This window comes from Xenopus tropicalis, chromosome 10 (assembly GCF_000004195.4).
Source record: "Xenopus tropicalis strain Nigerian chromosome 10, UCB_Xtro_10.0, whole genome shotgun sequence".
Taxonomy (NCBI): Eukaryota; Metazoa; Chordata; class Amphibia; order Anura; family Pipidae; genus Xenopus; species Xenopus tropicalis.
Window position 1 is genome coordinate 44,810,025 of NC_030686.2, and position 23,240 is coordinate 44,833,264.

Below are 23,240 nucleotides of genomic sequence, written 5' to 3' on the forward strand. Positions count from 1 at the left end.
AAATATGCTATATACCTGTAAAGTTAGTCTGGGTTATGCATAGCCATATCTTTATAACCATAGATTAGTGATTGTGAAAGAAAAAGGAAAAAGGGAAGCGGAATAAAAACAAAATAGCATGAAAAAACATAATAACATAGTAACTTAGTACTCTATATATATCTGTTTAGTCAGATATTCATGTTTATCAAACCAGTGAGTGTTACTGTAATGCAAAGGAGTGTAGCAGTCTATCCCAGGAAGATTGCATTACAACACACAGATATATATTTACTTTATTTGTCTATAAATGTGCAATAAGCAGAATCATGAATGCTTGTTCCAAATGACCAAACAATAATTTTCAAACTAAGTACTGCTCAGACATGTTTAACTCAATCAATGGGCAAGATTCATGTTATTGTTTACTGTACTGCAGTCTAAACACTTTATCATAAGCTAAATAAATAAAAGCTATAATGTCGGTTCTACAGCTTCCTTTTACAGATAAGCAGAAATCCAGTATGCAGTGTGATGATCTGTGCAGTTATAATTTAAAGGGGACATATTGGGTGGAAAACAATATTGTGCCAATGAATTGTACTCATCTAAATATAGGAGGAATGTGCTTTACAAAGTAGTGTTTTGGGCTGATGTATTGAAATTTTCTCTAAAAACCCTCCTAGACCCACCCATCTGTGCCACTTCCTGCTGCCTCCTTTCCCAGGCTCTGCAGGGGGCGGCGGCACTCAACACACTGCACTGTAGGATTGGGACCAATCAGCAGCTAGGCTGACCCTTCAAGGAACTGAAGCCTATTTTTGCGTGTGTGACTGCAGGGCTGTGATTGGCTAAGTAGCTGTGCTTCTGGCAGGGACACACCCACCCATCATCTGAAACAGACAGGGACCTAAGAGGATCTATAGGAAGCTCCAATAAAGGGGCCATTTTTACAAACAGTATACATTGTTAGACTAAAGTGAAACCAGATATTTGAAACTTGGAATAAAACTCTGCCAGTGGGATTCTGGGTAATCCCTGCCACTCATGTTATCACACCCCTATACACATCTGTTCAGGCCTCAAATGCCATCAGTTCAAATCCACACCGGGCAAAAGGTGGCGAAACTAGTTCCAAGAATTGGAAGCACAGAAAGATAGCCATGTATGGCCTTTCATGCAAAACCTGCCCGGCCAAGAGGTCATATACCAATTAGTATTGGGCTACTGAAAGCAGTATCTAGCTGTTTAAATCCTCTGTGTTTCTGGTTCTGACCAGTGTAACTGAAGCCAGCTAAATTCACTGAACTGGACGAGAACTGACCATGGAGTCAAAATAAAAGAACATAATGGGATACTACTTTTATTAGTGACTATGAAGATTTTTAATTCAGCCAGGCCATGATATATCTAATTGCTAAATCCAGTTGCTTTAGATTTACTTATACAGGTATGGGATCCCTTATCCGGAAACCCATTATCCAGAAAGTTCCGAATTCGGGAAAGGCCATCTCCCATAGACTCCATTATAAGCAAATAATTCTAATTTTTAAAAATGATTTCCTTTTTCTCTGTGATAATAAAACAGTACCTTGTACTAGATCCCAACTAAGATATAATTACCCCTTATTGGGGCAGAACAGCCCTATTGGGTTTATTTAATGGTTAAATGATTCCCTTTTCTCTGTAATAATAAAACAGAACCTGTACTTGATCCCAACTAAGATATAATTACCCCTTATTGGGGGGCAGAACAGCCCTATTGGGTTTATTTCATGGTTAAATGATTCCCTTTTCTCTGTAATAATAAAACAGTACCTGTACTTGATCCCAACTAAGATATAATTACCCCTTATTGGGGGCAGAACAGTCCAATATTTAGATGATTTTTAGCAAAGATCCCTTATCTAGAAAACCCCAGGTCCCATAGGTATACGAAACACACTTTTATTAGTAATTATATTTAGAACTAAAGTTACTACGTGCTTTAAATCCAGTACAGTAGAAAGTAAATTCAAGGTTCTTTTACAAGTGTAAAAAAAAAAAAAGTTTAGTTGGAAATCCCCTGAGCCATAATATGGCAGTAAACACAAACGCCTCACGCAGCACACGTTCCCCACAGCCTATAGCACTAAATTCCCCTGCATACGTCTCGTCACAATCACTATCCGGGTCGCCCAAGCCCGTACCCCTGTGGGCCTTGTAGTCTTTTCACAGTCAAAGCCCCGCCCGCTCCTGCGCACTACGCCTCACAACGGAACTACAACCCCCAGAATGCCTCGCTTCCCCGGGAAGCGCTTTCACTTAGTCGTCGGTTCATGGCGGGCGCGCAGGCGCATTCCCTCGTCACCACTACCGCCGCGTTCCGCTCAGCAAGTGATATAGGGGAGGGAAGTGGAAGGCCCGAAAAATGTCTAAGGGCCCTGTCCCTAGTTCCCCGTCTGCGTCCTCCACTTCTCCGGGTGTTAGCGCCGCTGGAGGCTTACAGGCCCAACCAGAAAAGCCGCAGCACTACACGTACGTAAGGGGGGGAAAAAAAAAGCACCGCAAGACGACTGACGTCAGCGGGCAGCGTGAATGACGCGCAGAATCCCGCGGCTGTTCCTGCGGGAACCGGTCAGGGCGGGAAATCTAAGGGGCGGGGTTAGGGGCAGCAAGGTGCGAGGCCTGCACTTGAGTAGAGTTACAGTGAGAGAATTCTGTGCCTGCTGGCACCTGTGACTCATAAGGGGGTGTCATTATTGTCCTAATCAATGTTGAGTCATTATTTGTTATGAGTGGTTTATATATTTGCTGTTACTTCATGTATTGTGGAAAACAATTACTAGCTAGTGTATATATGTCCCCCTACAGCAGAATATTTCAGGGGCCTTTATAAAGATTGGGAAAAATTCATTTTCTAAATAAATATTGCTTACCGCTTAGGGCTCTGGCACACGGGGAGATTAGTCGCCCGCGACAAAACTCTCTGTTTTGCGGGCGACTAATCTCCCCGAGTTGCCTTCACCTGCCATCCCACTGGCGAACATGTAAGTCGCCGGTGGGATGGCACACGCGGCGCCGCGTGTGCCATCCCACCGGCGACTTACATGTTCGCTGGCAGGGGAAGGCAACTCGGGGAGATTAGTCGCCCGCGAACAGGGAGTTTTGTCGCGGGCGACTAATCTCCCCGTGTGCCAGAGCCCTTAGGTGTTGCACAGACTCTCACTGGGCCCTCCATACCATATGGACCCAGCAGCCATCACAGGGTCTGCTTCCTCAGTAGTTATGCACCTTCATTGGCATTAAGCATCATTTGTACTATTCAGGCTGGTTGTTCCAAAGCCCCTCTTGTTGTTAGGGCTGCCAACGTTTCTAATACAATATATATTTGAGTATTACAGGGTTTATCTTGAGCCGCCATTTTGTGATATTCTGCTCCCATGCTAAGAACCTGACAGGAAAAAATGTCTAAAAGACCTAACTGGAACTAGGAGAAGTGTAAGAGTGAAAGACTTGGCTCTGCCCAATCAAAGGCTGATGTAACCTAGCACTGATGTGTGCTCTTAACTTATGTGGGAGAACAGTACCTCAGAAATGGAAAGAGGAACACGACAGACTTTAGTACAGGTATAGGACCCATTATCCAGAATGCTCGGGACCAAGGGTATTCCGGATAAGGGGTCTTTCAGTAATTTGGATCTCCATACCTTAAGTCTACTAAAAAAAATCAATAAAACATTAATTAAATCCAATATGATTGTTTTGCCACCCATAAGGATAATTATATCTCAGTAAGGATCGATTACAAGGTACTGTTTTATTATTACAGAGAAAAGGGAATCATTTAACCATGAAATAAACCCAATAGGGCTGTTCTGCCCCCAATAAGGGGTAATTATATCTTAGTTGGGATCAAGTACAGGTACTGTTTTATTATTACAGAGAAAAGGGAATCATTTAACCATGAAATAAACCCAATAGGGCTCTTCTGCCCCCAATAAGGGGTAATTATATCTTATTTGGGATCAAGTACAGGTACTGTTTTATTATTACAGAGAAAAGGGAATCATTTAACCATGAAATAAACCCAATAGGGCTGTTCTGCCCCCAATAAGGGGTAATTATATCTTAGTTGGGATCAAGTACAGGTACTGTTTTATTATTACAGAGAAAAGGGAATCATTTAACCATTAAATAAACCCAATAGGGCTGTTCTGCCCCCAATAAGGGGTAATTAAATCTTAGTTGGGATCAAGTACAGGTACTGTTTTATTATTACAGAGAAAAGGGAATTATTTAACCATTAAATAAACCCAATAGGGCTGTGCTGCCCCCAATAAGGGGTAATTATATCTTAGTTGGGATCAATTACAAGGTACTGTTTTATTATTACAGAGAAAAAGGAAATCAGTTTGAAAATTCTGAATTATTTGATTAAAATGGAGTCTATGGGAGATGGGCTTTCCATAATTCGGAGCTTTCTGAATAACAAGTTTCCGAATTAGGGAAAAAAGAGCAGTGTGTCATTATGGGATTAAGCAATTGCATATACAATTAGCAAAATATATTTTTAATGAAAAGGCTTTAATTAAATCAAAGAGTATTATGTACTGGTTTATGTAATATGTTCAGACTTTTACTTGTCTGCTTACTTTCTCCTAGATATACATACACTCACATACCCCCTAGTAGACTGATATCAACATATACCAGGACTGAGCATTCTTTCCCTTTGTAAGTACAGCAGTTAGGCCTCAATTACCTGCATTCTTCGCCCCCAGATTTTTTTCAGGTTATGCTATAACTTTAAAGGAACAGTAACATCTAAAAATGAAAGTGTTTTAAAAGAATGGCAATATAATGTACTTATGCCCTGCCGTGGTAAAAGTGCCATGTTTGCTTCAGAAATACTACTGTTTATATAAACAAGCTGCTCTGTAGCCATGGGGGCAGCCATTCAAGCACAGGATACACAGTTGATAACAGATATGCTGTGCAGACTCCCATTGTATTCTACAGAGTTTATCTGCTGTGTAACTTTGGAGGCAGTCTTCTTGTCAAGAAGGGAATGATAAGAATACCACAAGAGCAGGCTCTGATGCAATTTCATGTGGAAATCATTAAGACAGGGCAACCCATTCCCATGGTGCTGATTAGCATTGCAGAGTGACTTCTTTTAAAAACGTCTGTTAATGTAGATACCGTTTTCCTTGTGTGCCCTCTTCTAACACAGGTACCTAAAAGAGTTCCGCACCGAACAGTGTCCCTTGTTTGTGCAGCATAAGTGCACCCAGCACCGGCCCTACACCTGTTTCCATTGGCATTTTGTCAACCAGCGCCGGCGGAGATCAGTGAGGAGGCGTGATGGGACCTTTAACTATAGTCCAGATATCTATTGTACCAAGTACGATGAAACTACGGGAATATGTCCAGATAGTGATGAGTAAGTATCTTTGCCTCCACAACACTGTCAGTTTGTTAAAATCTAAGCTTTCAAGTGCTCATAAGGTTATATCAACCTATGGAGTAAATGTAGTATGAGTAAGGGTGAAGACACATGGAGCTACTAGTAGCTGCTTGTAGTGGCTCCTAAAATAGACAATGCTGATCATTTACTGATAACAGTCTCAACATGTGTTTTAGCAGAGGCAATTCTCAGTATTGTCTATGGCAGGGTATTTTTTGGCGTTTAGTAGCCATGAAAAAGTAGCTGCTACTAGTAGCTTTGTGTGTCTTCACCATAAGAGGTGCATGAGTGAAATGAAATCTTTTAAAGGAACAGTAACACCAAAAAATGAAAGCGCTTTAAAGTAATAAAAATATAATGCACTGTTGCCCTGCACTGGTAAAACTGGTGTGTTTGCTACAGTAACACTACTATAATTTATATAATAAGCAGCTGTGTAGCCACGGGGGCAGCCATTCAAGCTGGAAAAAAGGAGAAAAGGCACAGGTTACATAGCAGATAACAGATAAGTTCTGTAGAATACAATAGTGCTTTATCTGTTATCTGATAAGTGCCTGTGCCTTTTCTCCTTTGAATGGCTGCCTCCATGGCTACATAGCAGCTTATTTATATAAATTATAGTAGACTTTCTGAAGTAAACACACAACTTTTACAAGTGCAGGGCAGCAGCACATTATATTTTAGTTACTTTTATAAACTTACATTTTTTGGTGTTACTGTTCCTTTAATGTAACCTTATGAGTTGTTATTCACATATTGTTCCTTGTTGTGCCTCCTAAAAACCACAAACTGAATTTCATCCCTTCATTAAATTTTGAATCACTTTTAAAAAAAAAATCACCTACCCTTGGCTATGGCAATAGTATTGATTTTTCACGTTGATATAGTCATTTTATTGATGGAGTTGACTAGGCTCAAGATGTTTAACTGGAAATACCTAGGTTAGAAATTCTTGAGGTGGACTTCATTAGGAAAAACGCTGTAGGCTGAGTTGTCAGGACTGAGATAATTTAGACAGATGTGGCTGACAAAGAGTAATGCTTTAGACTGAGTTACCTGGGGCACTGATTTGGAATCTAATGGGGTGATGTTTCCTCAGCTGGAGTCACCTGGTACAGGTATGGGATCCATTATCCAGAAGCCCATTATCCAGAAAGCTATGAATTAGGTGAAGGCCATGTCCCTTGGACTCCATATAAATCAAATAGTTACATTTCATTTCCTTAGTCCCTGTAAAAATAATTCATTTCCTTCTACTTCATCCTAACTCAGATATAATTAATCCTTATTGAGGGCAACACAGTCCTTTTGGTTTTAATTGATGGTTAAATTATTTGTAGTAGACTTAAGGTATGGAGATCCAAATTACAAAAATATTGCTTATCCAGAAAGCCCCTGGTCCCGAGCATTCTGGATAATAAGTCCCATACCTGTATACTGATTCTTCAGGTGAGTAGACCTTTGGGGCAGGATAGTTAAGGCAGAAGGGTCTAAAACAAAGATTAACCTGTCACCCTACCTTTCTGCACAGATGCCCCTTCCTGCATAGGACAACAGGGGATACAGAAAGGCGGTACCACCTACGCTACTACAAAACTGGCATCTGTATCCATGAGACAGATTCTAAGGGTCACTGCACCAAGAACGGTCAGCATTGTGCCTTTGCTCATGGCCCACACGACCTTCGCTCTCCTGTGTATGACATCAGGTACGAAACCTGTGCCTTATTTTTGTAGCATGCTCTGTGAAAAACCAGCATTTCCATGTGCTAGAGGTATTGAAACTGAATACTTATTTGAGAGATGTACATGTTTAAGGGAAATACATGATTTGTAACTTGCAATGTAATGGATTCAGAATCGCTACTCTTGCATCGCCATTATTGTTGCTTTACCTGTACCCCTTTTTCAGAGAACTACAAGCAATGGAAGCTTTGCAGAATGGGCAGCCAACACTTGATGGGGGTATGGAAGGGCAGACGGCCATGGCAGCTAGCCATGCCATGATAGAAAAGATTTTAGGAGAGGAACCACGCTGGCAGGGTAAGAACCTTATTTTTAGATTCCTACCAATTTTGCCAGATGTTAACATAGTGAGGAGGCCCTAAGAATTAACTTGGTGAACAACAAATAGGCAACAACTAAGTTGTCTGCAGACAATATAGCCAGTAGCAGTAAACTACAATGAACACCACTTCTGCTTCAAAGAATATATTTTTAGATGCACAAGATAAATATAACTGGTATGTAAATTCACCTGAATTATTGTAATTTTTGTGGTGTTACCAGTGTGACTTGAAATAGAAACTAGACGAATAGAAAATAGAAGCAGGATATATCTGTTAAGGAATATTTGCCTTTAAATTACCCTAATTTGCAGTATGCATGGCATACTAGAATGAAAACATCCTCTTAATAGCCTTTCCACCAATCACAATTTTTTATAGATACCACATATGTTCTTGGACACTACAAGACTGAACAGTGCAAGAAGCCTCCTCGACTGTGCCGTCAAGGATATGCCTGTCCTTACTACCACAATAGCAAAGACCGGAGAAGAAGCCCACGCCAAAACAAATATAGGTGCTGCCACTTGGAAAATGTATTTGCTCTTGAAAATAAGAAATTTCTTATGTGTGATGAAGTTTTTCCACCACTCACTGTAGACTACCACTATACAAAGACATAGGATCTGCCCACTCTATTACAAAGAGTTGTAGGAAAAGAAAACTTCCCTATACAGTGAACTGAGCACCGAGGTTAGAATATAAAAAATCCCTTTGCCACTCTCAGCCCAAGCACATTTGGTATCAATAGAAATGATGTGTACAACATATCTTACTCAGTGGTAGTGCACCTACACCATTGGTCTGTCCAGAGGTATAACAATAGGGGGAGCAGATGTTGCTGCTGAGGTGGGAAGGTCCGGAATGAAAGTGGGCCTAAAAAGTTATGTTATAACAGTATTCAATTTATTTTCCCCCAGACCAAGCGGTTTATATACAGTGGGGAAATGAATGATGGAATGTGTCTGGTGCTCCATCAGTATTTTTGCATAGTGCTTCAGGTAGTTCAAGTTATTAGCATCTGTCGCTATTTCCTAGTAATCAGTATATCACGTGCCTATGAAGAGGGCTGTCATAGAGCATAACTATGTTATGTAAGTCAAATTTATTATTGTGTTTTAGGTCTTCCCCATGTCCTAATGTGAAACACGGAGATGAGTGGGGGGATCCCAGCAAGTGTGAGAGTGGGGATTCATGCCAGTATTGCCACACACGGACAGAACAACAGTTTCACCCCGAGGTAAATCGATCAGTAACTACCACTCTGTGTTATGATATTAGGGGTTGTGGGGGCGAAAAAAGTTTGACATTTCCCTCCCTCCTTTACAGATCTACAAGTCAACCAAATGCAATGACATGCAGCAGTCTGGGAGCTGCCCACGAGGGCCTTTCTGCGCTTTTGCTCATGTTGAACGTATGTTTCTATGTATTATTGCACCCTACCGTGGTTACAGTTAGGACAGGATTGATGAATTTTATATGACATCAAAGAAATAAAATGTATTTTCCCCAGTAATTCCTACTTGTATCTGGCAAACCACAGAATCCCACAAATGATTATCTTCCATTGAGTTCATCTTAAATAGCTGAGGGTTCTTTGCCTATATCTCACAGTATAATTCAGGAAAAAGACATTGAGGTTTAGCATATTTATAATCTGAATATGTGTTGGAGAGAAAATTGCTATGTTGGTATGTGTGGCCCATGTACTGCAAACGCTTCCAACTGCTTGTAAAGCTTAAAGGAACAGTAACACCAAAAAATGAAAGTGTTTTAAAGTAATTAAAATATAATGTACAATTGCCCTGCGCTGGTAAAACTGGTAAGTTTGCAACAGAAACGCTACTATAGTTTATATAAATGAGCTGCTATGTCAACAAGGGGGCAGCCATTGAAGCTGGGAAAAAGGAGAAAAGGCACAGGCACATAGTAGATAACAGATAAGCTTTGTAGAATATAATGGGGTTTTATCTGTTATCTGCTAAGTAACCTGTGCCTTTTCTCCTGTAAATGGCTGCCCCCGTGGCTACACAGAAGCTTTATTATATAAACTATAGTAGTCATTCTAAGGTAAACACACCAGTTGTACCAGTGCAGGGCAGCATTACATTATATTGTAATTACTTTTATACACTTTCATTTTTTGGTGTTACTGTCCCTTTAAAGCCCATGTTAACATCAGAATGTTAGTCAACATGCTATCAGTCAAAGAATGTCAATTTATTGTTCTACAGAGTCTCTAGTATGCGATGATCTTCAGTCTCCCTCGGTGGTGTCCAGCCCTACACAGACGGCTCCCATTATGTACATGCCATCAGCAGCAGGAGACTCTGTACCTGTCAGTCCCTCAAGCCCTCATGCACCAGACTTCAGCAATGTATGTGATTTTCTGTGTTTACATTCAGTCACCCCAACATTGTCTGTGACTTTCAACATTTCTTACAGTACAGGCATAGTACAAAGGTTGTGTGATCCATAGTGGGGTATATTTCCCCACCAGTCAGTAACATTCCATTCTGTATTATATAAATAAAGAATTAAACTTTTACGGAGGGGTTGGTTGTTTCCAGAGGTTTAAGTATTAAGGCGGTAGTTTTCAGACTTTTTACGTTTTAGGCTTAGGTTGTAGGCTTACGTTGGCTGATAAGAATTTGTTCAGAGCCCACCTCACCTTATAACAGGGTTACAGGTAATTAAAAACATTGTTACAGTTCCAAGAATTCCTATGATAGAAAACCAACAATCATTCAAAATATCACCTGGATGCACTTTAGGCTAATTCTTCACATCCTCTGTGTTATGCCCTTCTTGGGGTGGCCCACAGTTTGGGAATATATATCTTAGCTATTGAGATCAGGTTCACCAGAGTGGGCTGGCGTGACTTTTGCCAAGGGCACAGTGTATGCAGGAGGCTCAGAGTGCCACAAAATAGGCATCATACTTTTTATAATAGCATATGCACACAGGACATTTTCTCTATTGTCATGTTCTTTAATCTGGAACCTAACATTAAAACTCTTTTGTAAATTCCTATGTGTTAATATGTTAACTTATAATTAATAGTTTAGAAAGTTTAAGGTAGACACCCCCTGCTGAAAAACAACTCCTTTTTGTGTTGTGTTACATTTTTGCAGGTATGGGGGAAGATGAGCCACCTCCCCACTAGCCCAACATCAGCCACAGTAAGTTATCCTTTCTATTTGATTGGCCATTAAAATTCTCATACTTAATTTTTTAATGAACTGAAATTAATGAAACAGTATCTCTCTGGTTTGTGTGTCACGGAACTTTCATTTCCTCAAATAAACAAAAAACATTCAAATTTACAGTGATAAGGTCGGTTAATAAAATGTCTTGACTTTCATTCTCTCTTTCCTTTTCAGATGCTCTGTGCCAGCCTAGGAAGCCCAACCAATCCCTGTGGGTCTCCGCCTGGCTCGCTAGGCAAACCTCACAGTTTAGATAATTTAGGTTTTCACACAGACCTACCTGGCAGCTACAAGAAAGCTCCAGGTTGTGAGCGTGAGGACTCTGTAGGGGCAGATTACCTCAAAAGCTTTAAAAGCCAGGTAATTCATTATTACATTTATTGTATAACTGTTGGATCACTGTGAACTGTGAAAAGCTCTGCTGGTGTTTTTATATCGCCTGGTTGTTTCCAGAGCTCAGCTGTTTCCAGTGGAATGTTTTGGTGCTCTGTCTTAACAGTTCATTGTTTGTTAATTATGCAGGCAAAGTTAAAAACACACTCTTTGGAACATAGAAACCCGGAGCAGCCTCTTCTGCAGTCTAAACAGGTAAGCATGGGGAAGATTATGTACTCTTGTATTTATTGCTTCTGTATCCTTATATATGAGTTTTGTAAGCTGTTGATTTTTCCATGGCATGGATTCCCTTGTGGATCTGCAGTTTCCTCCTGTTTTATAACTGTTAACTGTGTAGAATAGTAAATCCTATTTGGTGTTATAGAAATAAGCTTATACAGTACTTGAATTCTTTTGATTTATTCCAGTCACTTGCACTGGGATCACCTGCAACTTGGGTGATCAAATCATCCAATGATCCACTTATGTGATGACTTTGCCAGATTAGTGGATCTTTTTATGCATGGATACCCTAACTCTCTCAGCTGTTATGTACATGAATTCCCTTTCAATGAAATTACTTTATTAATGCATGCAACATTCCTTTTGGTGTAGAAGTAATATTGGAGGTGTATGAAATCGATAATTAAGACATAATGTTTAGCAAAAGTTTAGTTTTATATTACAGATTACATTTTTTTTAAGCATTTAGTGTAATTTCATGTAATTATTTTATATAGTCAGTATGGTGTCCTATGAAAAGCCTTGTAGCCTGATGCTGCAGCAAATATTTACAGTTGTTACTACAACCACTGCTGTCATACTACTATCACTCTCTGTTATCTGATATAGGAAGTACTGGGTATGTTACCCATGGGGAGCCCACTCACCTCCAGCATCTCCTCAAGTATCACCTCCAGTCTAGCTGCCACTCCACCCAGTCCAGCTGCCATCAGTGGTACCCCTGGTATGAACGCCAATGCACTTCCTTTTTATCCAACCAGTGACACAGTGGAGTCTGTCATAGGTATGTGTATACAGGACATGTACATTTGTTAATGTTGGCATCAAAAAACCTAAAGGGATTTACAGTATAAACAAACGTTAAAAAATCAATAACATACAGCAGCACTGTCCAGATTAGTATTCTTTGTATAATTATAAAGAAAGTAGCTGACCTGTTTATGCTAACTAGCAGAGCAAAGAGTTGAATGCTTCATAGGGAAATATACTTGTAGCAACATCATTATTGCCAAGCTACTGATAATAGTTTAGTGCAATTGTAACAGTCTTCATATTGTGTTAAATATAAGAGGGGCTGCTGTTAGCTGCTAGGCCAGCACATTTTGTTAGATCTATGCAGGGCTGTTTGAGTCTTAGTGTACTCTATGAATCTCAATTCGGATATATTATAATCTTTATGCTACATTTACCCTCTCAGAATCTGCTCTAGATGACCTGGATCTCAATGAGTTTGGAGTGGCAGCGCTGGAGAAAACATTTGACAGCAGCTCAGTTCCTGCTGCAGGAGGCATCATGATTGGTAATAATAGACACATATAGCAAAGAGGCTTATAGAAAAAAAGATTTCCACAAGCAAATCAGCCTCTCCTATTAATCAGAAGAGCTATGTTTGCTTGCCAGTGATTATTCTGGAATAGTAACCCTCTGTTAGGATGTTAGAATTAAGTACACTTAAAAGCCCTATGTAAGTCTGACCGGTATATGTTAGTCTCTATGAATCAAGTTTGGTGCCTTGGGGAAACGTTTAGCACCAAATGTTTGTTTCTGACATCAGTGTATCCAGTAGTGGGATCTTCAGTGTGTTTATTTTATTCAGCCCTCCCATTTCTCTTGTGTACCTGTCAACAACGTATTTTATGTCATCCTATATCTGTTCTGCTTTTTTTATAGGGGGAAGCCTGATGCAAAGCTCTGCTCCGGTTAATATCCCTGGGTCATTAGGAAGTTCAGCCTCATTCCATTCCACCTCCCCATCACCGCCTGTCAGCCTTTCCTCTCATTTTCTACACCAGACTACGGGACCACACAGCCAATCTGACAATGCCTTTCTCAGTACATCAGCCACTCATGGGTCATTAGGTATGTAATGGAATGCTGGGAAGGAAGGGTCTTCCTGTCACTGTTTTTTGGCACTCAATATACCGCCTACTAGTACTAGTGTTAAACTTTTGTTGGAAGTATGGTTAGCATTAATCACCCAGTAAGTGAAGTTTATACCTGTTAAGATAGGTAGTGAAGCTTGATCTAAACTTGAGATTGTCAAGTTTCCAGTAAAGGTAATGTAAAACAGCATGGTGGAGCAGGATCTTCCTATGCTGGTTACTTGCATTAACGGCAGCCTGGAATTTTTTTTTTGGACAGTTACAGGTTTGATTTTTCACAATTATCCATGGTTGTGATTATCCCTTTTTAAAAGAAAAAAATGAAAGAAAGAGCAAGCAATTTGCAGATATAAAACATACAGCATCTGTATCTAGTAGAATTAAGTCTAAAACAACTGGACTTTTCTGAGTTTTTCTTGAAAACGTTTCACCACTCATCCGAGTGGCTACTTCAGTTCAAATGACTGGTAGGGAATTCCCCGGTATTTAAACTCTTGATGGTAGTAGAGTCACAGACATCCAATCACAATGGTTCCATTGAACTTGTTCAGTTAGGTGTTAGCTGAAACTGACAGGTGTAAGAAGGTATGATCCAATCACAATGGTACCAAGATTCTCATTGATGAAGGTGTTAATCCTTCAAAGTACATGACTGGAAGTGTGAACTGTTGTGAAACTGCCGGGGTAAGGATGTCAACGCGCCATTGTATGTTGGTGACAAGCGGTGTCTCAGGCCCCCTCCTCTGTTCAGGGATGGTTTTTCCAGGTTGGCATAAATGGCCTCTTTCACACCTCTTTCAAACCATCTGTCCTCTCGGTCCAAAATATGCACGTTACTGTCCTCAAAAGAGTGACCTTTTTCTTTGAGGTGTAGATAGACCGCTGAGTCTTGTCCTGAGGAGTTTGCCCGCCTATGTTGGGCCATTCTCTTACAGAGAGGTTGTTTTGTCTCCCCAATGTATAAGTCTGAGCACTCTTCACTACACTGGACAGCATAGACCACATTACTTTTCATGTGCTTGGGTGTTGGGTCTTTCGGGTGCACCAGCTTCTGTCTCAGGGTGTTGCTGGGTTTGAAAAACACAGGAATGCGATGTTTGTTGAAAATTCTCCTAAGTTTTTCTGATGTTCCAGCAACATATGGAATGACTATGTTGTTTCGCCTGCTGTGTTCCTCCCTTCTGTTTGTAGGTCTGGTCTTTCTGTTGGTCTTTGATTTGGTTTTGATGAAGGCCCAGTCTGGGTACCCACAAGTTTTCAGAGCTCCTTTTAGATGTTTATATTCTTTCTCCTTGGCCTCTGCATTGGATGCCACAGTTTCAGCCCGATGATGTAGAGTCCTAATTACACCCAGTTTATGTTCCAAAGGGTGGTGGGAATCAAACAGCAAGTACTGGTCTGTGTGGGTGGGTTTCCTGTATACTTCAATATCCAGGTCCCTCCCCTCTTTGATAACTATAGCACAGTCCAAAAAAGCCAGTTTGCTGTCTTTCACATCTTCCCTTGTCATAGACATACAGCATCTGGATTAATCATTTACAGAACAGTCATTTATTTTGATTAGCTTTTTCTAAATAATAGCTAATTGTGAAAAATATGCATTCATTGGTTTTTACTCCACTCTCCTTGCAGGACTGAATGGCATGAATAACAGCATTTGGGAGCACTTTGTATCAGGGAGCTACTCCCCAGGAACTTCCCCAGGTTTTCTGTCGGGCCCAGGGGGAGCTGAGCTCATCAGGTTGCGACATGAGTTAGAGGAGGCCAGCAGCACTATTAAACAATGGGAAGACTCGTGGAAGCAAGCTAAGCAGGTACTGAGAAGGCAAATATTATCTGGGACCATATTGACACATCAGAAACTTTTTTAGATATCAAGTAGCTCTGAAGCTGCTTCACCCTTGAGAGGAAACTTCCGCGATTTTGCGGCGCCGCGTATGCCATCCCACCGGCGATTTACATTCTTGCTGGTGGGATGGCATTTAGGGGAGATTAATCTCTACTAATCTCTACGTGTACCACAGTCCTAGGATAATTATTGTATACCAACTGGTCTCCCCTTGTTTTATACCTCCTTGACGAACAGAGAACCAGTGATCCTACTCCAGCTATGCTCTGTTCTCAGGCAAGGCCCGACATCTGGAAAATCCTTTTTTTTCTGCACTGAGATGGCGCCTACACACCAATGTTACAACTATAAAAATACATTTGTTGGTTCAAGAATAACATTTTAAATGATAGAGTGAATTATTTGCTATGTAAACAGTGTAATTTAGAAATAAAAAGTACCCCATAAAAATCATGACAGTATCCCTTTAAGCAGCCCCTTTCTCTGTAAAATCCACTAGAGCAATCCTTGATATGTTCTTGACAATAAATCGCTCCCTACATTTTTTGAAGATTGTTTTATTATCAGAAAATAAGCTCTGCTGAAACAAGGTACCAGTTCTCCCTTTTTCCTGTGTGATTGCTTCATAACAAAAAACATACATAGGGTGCTCAGTATCTCTTTGATGTTCACATAATGACTTTTTCATTTGCTAAGGCTTGTGATGCCTGGAAGAAGGAAGCAGAAGAAGCCAATGAGCGAGCAACTGCTGCCAGCATGGAATGTGAATTAGCCCGGGAGCAGAGGGATGCTCTGGAACTGCAGCTAAAGAAGCTTCAGGAAGAGCTGGAGAGGGTTCCAGGAGGGCAAGACTCAAAGATGTATGGCTCTATGTCTGAGCTGGAGGGTCTTCCCCTTGCCACCCTCTTCACAATCCAGAAGCAACTACATGCCAACCTGGAAAGAGTCGACAAGGTCAGGCAGAGGGGTAGGATCTTGACCACACAATCCATCAGTTATCTTGTGCACTTGGTCTGTCCTGAATTTCTGTTGTCATCAGACATTTATCTCCATTAGTAGAATACTGTGTCGGATTTATTATGTGCCATTTATTATTATGTCTCGCTGCCTTCCTTTCCTAGCATGCAAGAATACTAATGTTCCACTGAGGGAAATAGACATTATGCCAACCAATTACAGATACACTTTAGAAAGCCCTGTGCTAAGCAAATTTTTAATTGGTCATCACTTTTTTATCTCGTACAGTTTTCTATTATTATTTCCCTTCCTGGCTTTAAAATGGAGGTCACTGACCCCAGCAGCCAAAAAAAAGTATAGCTCTATGAGGCTACAATTTTATTGCTATTGGCTCCTTTTATTACTTATCTTTCTATTCAGACTATCTCCTGAATGTTTTTCATTTTTTAAATCATATTTCATAGCCAAATGAACAGAAATAATTAAAGAGGTCAACCTGAAAAGTAAACTGGAATGCTGAAAGGGAACTAGTATCCTGTTAAACCACATTTTTTAATATTTACAAAAGGATCCTTTATCGGCTTCTAACGTTATCTATAGCTGTTCATCTCCCTTTCCTTTCCATTTCTGATTCTCTCGTAACTCTTGTTGCCAACTCCACCTCTCAGTTTATTATAAGTTCTTGCTCTCTGTCTTTTGCAGGCAGTTTACCAGCTCAAATCAACAAGATGTCCTAAATGTCAGGACCAAAACAGGACAATGCTTCAGTGCCAACACTCGGTGCTATGTGAAATGTGCGAGGGTGAGGAAGAAGATTGCCAGACGAATATTACTCCTGTCTTGCAGCCGTGACCCTTGGCTGCCTGGATACAGGCACTTCCAAACTCTTAATTTTTTTATATACTTTTATAAATATATATATTCATACAATGAAATCCTAGTGAAACTGAGCACTTTTAAACAAAGGAACATTTTTTTTTCATTCCCATGGAAGGTACCCCTAAGCCTCTGAATTTTTCTGTGGGGGGAGAGACTGAACTGAAACCATATGCTCAACCTCTTACGAGTGAAATGGCTGAAAATCATATTTAGTCCTGTGTGGGGTATAAATCAGATTTGTATTACAATTATATCAATTAATGGGACCACTTTTGTGTCACCGTTTTGCAGAAAGCAAGCTAATCTTTTACTCACTTTCTTGACAAACTCTACCGAGTTACAGTACTCTGGATGGTTGACTGTTTTGTGGTTACCAGTACAAAACTTTGTTTCTCTGAAGTGTTTAATTAAGGATATCTGCTTCTTGAATCACTTTTGTAGATTTTCAGCTTGTGGAGGGAACATTCGCTGCATTATCGGCAAAAGGACAAATGTCTATAATTGTCCATCTCTGTGGCCTGATGCCATCTGCCATTTAGTGTTTTACATAATTACCAGGGAATAAGCGCAGTGCAGAATCCCATCCTCAGTAGAATAGCCTGTTGTCAGTTCAGATGTATAAATGTGGAGCTGAAGAACAGCCTTTACTGTAAACCAATATTCTCACTGTTTTGAAATTAATTATGAGTGCCAGTCCTGTTCTTATATCCTTCCCAGGACCAGAACCAGTTCATGTTTCCAAAGTTTATAAGTATTACCACACATGCATTAAAAGTTGGTTTGTACTGACATATACTAAAAGTAGTGATGCACCAAATCCTTAATGCTTTACTGGACCATACCCTTAATGTTGCTGCAATATGAAAATTAAGGTTCAGATTTGGTTAGGTATCTGTAGGGTCAGACTGGGGGGTGCAGGGCCCACAGGGTCTGCCACCCCAGTGGCCCCTGCACCCCCCCAATGGACCCCCCACTGCCCACCCAATCCCATCCCCCAAGCACTTTTGTAATATAGTTACATTGGTCGGGGAAGGGATAACAGCAGCCATCGGGAGCTCTGGGAATCGGGTCTGGGCTGTTGGGGCCCGCCGGGTTTTTTCCCCCGGTGCCCTGCCGGCCCAGGACAACCCTGGGTATTTGGCTGAATCTTATGAGGAGGGTTTAGTCTGAATTTAGAAATTATTGATTTGGTGCACCCCTATCCTAAACCTCTATTGAAATAAATTGTAGCCCAAGTCATTGCTTCAGGAGTGCTGTCCCCAGCATCCGATATCCTGTATTCAAAGAAATACAGTTTTTGGGATTTATGGTAGTAATGTGCAGGACAGGAAAAACTCAACCCACACCCAATTCTAACCAGGACTTTACCCTTAATAGCAAATTGTTGCCATTGTAGGACCTGCACCCAACCCATAGTTGCATTTTTCCTTTTCTGAATGCTACTTTTGCACGCGCCTTAGGTTCCAAGACAGGAAAACTTCTGGAGCAGAAAAAGATTGTACTTCCCCAGTATTACTCAAACCCAAAGAGTCGCACAAATTTCAACCCTAACCCGTCTGGCCTAAGGGTAAACCCGCGGGTCAACCTACACATTACTAGTATACAACTGCCTAAGGGACATTTTAGGTATCAGGGTCTTCCCACAGCAAAAAACAAGTAGCAACCCAACTGCTGGTGCTAGGTAGGACTATGGCACTCTCCCATCTGCCAGTGGGCAGTAGTAAAGTATAGAAATGGGCTACAGTTTTAAGCCGTGTACATTTAAAATCATATTATATTAAAGCACTGAACAAACAAAGATGAAAAAGATGATGCGGTTTTGGGGGTATTTGGCTCACATTTGGTATTCCCCTAAATTTGCTGCATCCCTACCAAATAAGCATTAGAGTTGCCTGAGGGACAGGTCAGTTATCTCTTTTTTTTTTTTTTTTTTAAATAGAGAGCTGCAGTAGCTACAGCTACATGATGGCATCAGTTAGTTCAATACATGCAATATACAGTAAAATAAATCCCAAACGTAACTTTTTTTTTTCCTATCCAGTATCGTTAGTAATTCTTTTACACTTTCAGATTGTTTTGTCTACTTGCGTGAGTAACTATGAGTCGCAAACAAATGTGATAAATTGTTAGATTTTTTTTTTATTATTATTATTTCAATTAGGTCATTTTATAAAATATTGTATATATTCTGTTGACTTAAGGGTGGCACTCTGCACCGTTTACCTGTTTTAAATGTCTCTGTTTTTCCTTCTCTACAAGTCTCTGTCCATGTGTGTGCCGCGAACGTTTGTAAGAGGTTGTGCAATTGTAATGTTTAATACACATCCTTCAGTTATCATGGGGCCAAGAGTCAAGAGTCGAAAAACAAGATTGGAGTACTAGTAATGGGTGGGTTCATCTTAACCCACCCCTTCTTATTCTGGGCTAGGATTGGCCTAGTTCTGAACCTGAAATGCTTCCTGAGGAGGTGGGTTTTGGGGAACACTATTCCACCAATGAAAAACTAAGGGATCCCAGCCACAGAACACAAATGACAGGTACTGTGCTCTGCAATGGGCAGTGCTTACATCCTGGACCCAAACTGGATATCCATTTTTCCATTGAACCGTACCAGCCCGTAGGTGCTCAGTACAGGACTCACTTGCTCCTATGTATTTGTATCAGACTCATGGCTTAGCACATAGTGCTCTAATGGGGACAAAATTGTCCTGTACCCCTTAACCCTCCCTCCTTAGTAAAAAAAACAGGGCTGGTCTTAGGGAGAAGTTGAATGTTAACCCTGCCCCTTAAAGGAATACTGTTTTTTTCAAAACACACCAGCTAATAGAGCTTCTCCAGCTGAATCCTACATTGTAATCTGTTTTTCAAAAACACAAAGGGAAGGGAGCAAAATAGCAACTCCCAGTAGGTATCAGAATAGCACTCAAAAATAAGAAATCCAAGTCTGGTTTGGGACTTCTCCAGTTACATGGGAGTAGGAGAAACAATAGGTCACCTGAAAGCAGTTATAATGTGTAGCGCTGGCTCCTTCTGAAAGCTCAGACTCAGGCACACTTTACTGCTGCGCTGCAAGTTGGAGTGATATCCCCCCTCACCCCCAGCAGCCGATCAGCAGAACAATGGGAAGGGAGCAAGATAGCAGCTCCCAGTAGGTATCAGAATAGCACTGAATAGTAAGAAATCCAAGTCCGGCTTGGGACTCCTCCAGTTACATGGGAGTAGGAGAAACAATAGGTTAGCTGAAAGCAGTTCTAATGTGTAGCGCTGGCTGAAAGCTCAGACTCAGGCACAATGCACTGAGATGACGCCTACACACCAATATTAGAGCTAAAAATTAATTTGTTGATTCAAGAATAAAATGTTAAATGGCAGAGGGAATTATTTGCTATGTAACAGTGTCATTTAGAGATAAAAAGTACAATACAAATCATGACAGTATCCCTTTAACAAGCATTTATTAGTGCAGGTATGGGATCTGTTTTCTGGAATGCTTGGACTTTTCTGGTTAATGGGTCTTGCATGATGTGCAGAACTAAGACTTAAGGCTACTAAAACATTTCTAGATTTTAAAGAATCCAATAGGTTTAATTTGCTATGAACATGGATTTATTGTAGCTAAATGAACATTGTGTACATGGTATGTAGTATTTTAGTTCAGGCTTTAGGGGCAAGAATATACAGTATAATACTCTATTAAACACAACAGGGCTAGGCTTTTTTTAAAGAACTTATAAAGGATGGCTGAACATTGCAGTTCCAATAGCAAACACACTGCAATACAAACCAGGAATTCACCTTCACAAGAAAACATAGTAACATGGACTGGATATAAGTAAGTAATAGGTCAAATAACATATATATTTTTTTAATTTTGTGGTTACTGGTTCTTTTAATCATGTATTATTACATTGTGATAATAACACAGACATATGTAGAGTATTACCTGTATCCCTACAGCTGTTACTAAAGGGAGTCTTACTGGCTGGTCTGGTCTGCCGGTTGCACAGCCTTGATTTACTTAGTACTTTGGCGCGTTTGTGCACCCAAGCCTTCTTGCATTGCCTGGGGCCTTGCCACTATACCCAGCACTTTTTACAGTTTACTAAAGGGGTTCTTCACTTTTTAGTATGATGTAGAAAGTAATATTCTAAGACAATATGCAACTGGTTTCTAAAGAAGTTTCTAAGAACTGGACATTATGTAACATAGTTAACTAAAAGGTGAACCACCCCTTTAATATCCCTTACAGCAGGAGGGTGTTAGTTTTGTGCACAGAACATTACCTCCCTGTATATATTCATTTATAGAGCTAAGCGGAAGCTGTCATATTGTTTGCCTCGGATCAGGTATTCTCCATAGTCCTCAATTTTATGTTGATCATTAAGCAATTATAGTGGCTATGGAGAGTTCCTATGGTCTGTGTACATCAGAGATCCCCAACCTTTCATACTCGTGAGCCACGGTCACATGTAAAAAGACTTGGGGAGCAACACAAGCACCATAAAAGTTCATGGAGGAGCCAAATAAGGGCTGTGATTGGCTATTAGGCAGCCTCTATGCACCCTATCAGCTTACAGGGGCTTTATTTGGTAGGAAATCTTGTTTTTATTCAACCAAAACTTGCCCCCAAGTCAGGAATTCAAAAATAACTACCTGGTTTGGGGGCGCTGAGAGCAACATCCAAGGGGTTGGGGAGCAACATGTTGCCCCTTAGCCACTGGTTGGGGATCACTGGTGTACACAATAAAGCTGGCCATACATGATCAGATTTGGTCTTGCAGTTTGGCTACTGCCTAACTATCTGGGCATGTATAACCAGTCGGAATAAAGTTTAGAATCCTCTGATCCCAGTGGAAAATCTACATCGATTGGCCAAAAGGGAGCAGAGTCACAGCTTTTCCACTTCCAGTGGTTCAGTTGGTCGGCCGCAACAAATGAAACAATACAAAGGTGGCTAAAAACATGTAGGTTCTTGTATTGGTATCCATCAGCTCCTCCTGCAAGCCAGTTGGTGCAACAAAATATTCTGGGTACACCATAAGCATCACCTATACATGGCAGCTCCCACTTCCATCCACATGTGTACACACATATACATATATATATTTAGGGAAAATATATCAGCTCTCACCCATATCTATAAATACAAATATGCAGATAAACAGTGTATACTGTACCCTATATTTAAAAGGAATGTAAGCACTACTTAGCCATTTGGCATATTTATCTTCTGGTTGAAAGGCGGCTCCTACTCCGTAGGTATAGATTCAGGTATTAAATTGTTCTATTGGTGTTAATAAAGATTGCAGTACTCTTTCCCTGTCCTCTGCCTGTTAGTTCTCTGTTTCTGCTATTTAATGAATCCTTTCCTTGACTTTTCTACTCCTTTGCTTCCTACTGTTCTTCCCATATTCCTATAAATATATGTTTTGTGGCATCTGTTTCTGAATAACTTAAGTGAGAAGGTTTTAAAGCTATTACCAAGCTTTGGGATGCCAAAGTAACCAGGTGTTCTTGTGCCCGGTGTGCCATAAGCTTAAGGGTGAAGACACATGGAGATACTAGTAGCAGCTACTTGCCATGGCTACTAAAATAGACAATGCTGATTATTTACTGATAATTGTCTATATGTGTGTTTTAGCAGAGGCAATTCTAATTATTGTCTATGGCAAGGTATTTTCTTGAATATAGTAGCTGTGAAAAAGTAGCTGCTACTAGAAGCTCAGTGTGTTTTCACCCTTAGGAAGAACAGTGGTATCCACTTGGCAGTTATATAAACCAGACAGTGAAAACTGTTGGCCAGGCCTGGATGAAATAGCCCTCCCTAGTCTTGCATTAAGGAGTATATAAAAACCCTTGCCCCATAAGCCTTCTGGCCAGAGCCATTTCTTTTAACATATTAGTCTGGATTTCAACAAATGTCTGCACTTTTTGTGTTTTTGGCCATTTTTCACTCTTCTAAAGGGAAACATGAGGGGAACTAATTTATAGATTGAACCTGAAAAAAAAAAAAAAATTTCAGCCCATTTGGGGGCCATTCTAACTTCCATTAACGATATTGCAGCTGGTGAATTGTCTTGTGAGAACCAGTAGGTTTATACCCTAGACCAGGAGTCCCCAACCTTTCTTACTCATGAGCCACAGTCAGAAGTAAAAAGACTTGGGGAGCAACACAAGCACCATAAAAGTTCATGGAGGAGCCAAATAAGGGCTGTGATTGGCTATTAGGCAGCCTCTATGCACCCTATCAGCTTACAGGGGGCTTTATTTGGTAGGAAATCTTGTTTTTATTCAACCAAAACTTGCCCCCAAGTCAGGAATTCAAAAATAACTCCCTGGTTTGGGGGCACTG

The 23,240-nt window shown here is 40.5% G+C and overlaps 1 protein-coding gene across 4 annotated transcripts; it reads left to right on the forward strand.

The window, feature by feature from the left end:
• Positions 1-2,193: 2,193 nt before the first annotated feature.
• unk (unkempt family zinc finger) lies at positions 2,194-19,141 on the forward strand. 4 transcript variants are annotated; one of them, NM_001032343.1, is given in 19 exon segments: positions 2,369-2,496; positions 4,624-4,695; positions 5,195-5,404; positions 6,960-7,136; positions 7,340-7,470; positions 7,875-8,010; positions 8,616-8,733; positions 8,823-8,907; positions 9,728-9,870; positions 10,628-10,675; positions 10,877-11,062; positions 11,225-11,290; positions 11,930-12,104; positions 12,519-12,620; positions 12,992-13,180; positions 14,836-15,017; positions 15,749-16,019; positions 16,712-17,980; positions 18,021-19,141. In NM_001032343.1, coding segments are annotated over 18 exon segments (2,433 nt in total). In that variant the 5' UTR covers positions 2,369-2,389; the 3' UTR covers positions 16,747-17,980; positions 18,021-19,141.
• The last annotated feature ends 4,099 nt before the right edge of the window (positions 19,142-23,240 follow it).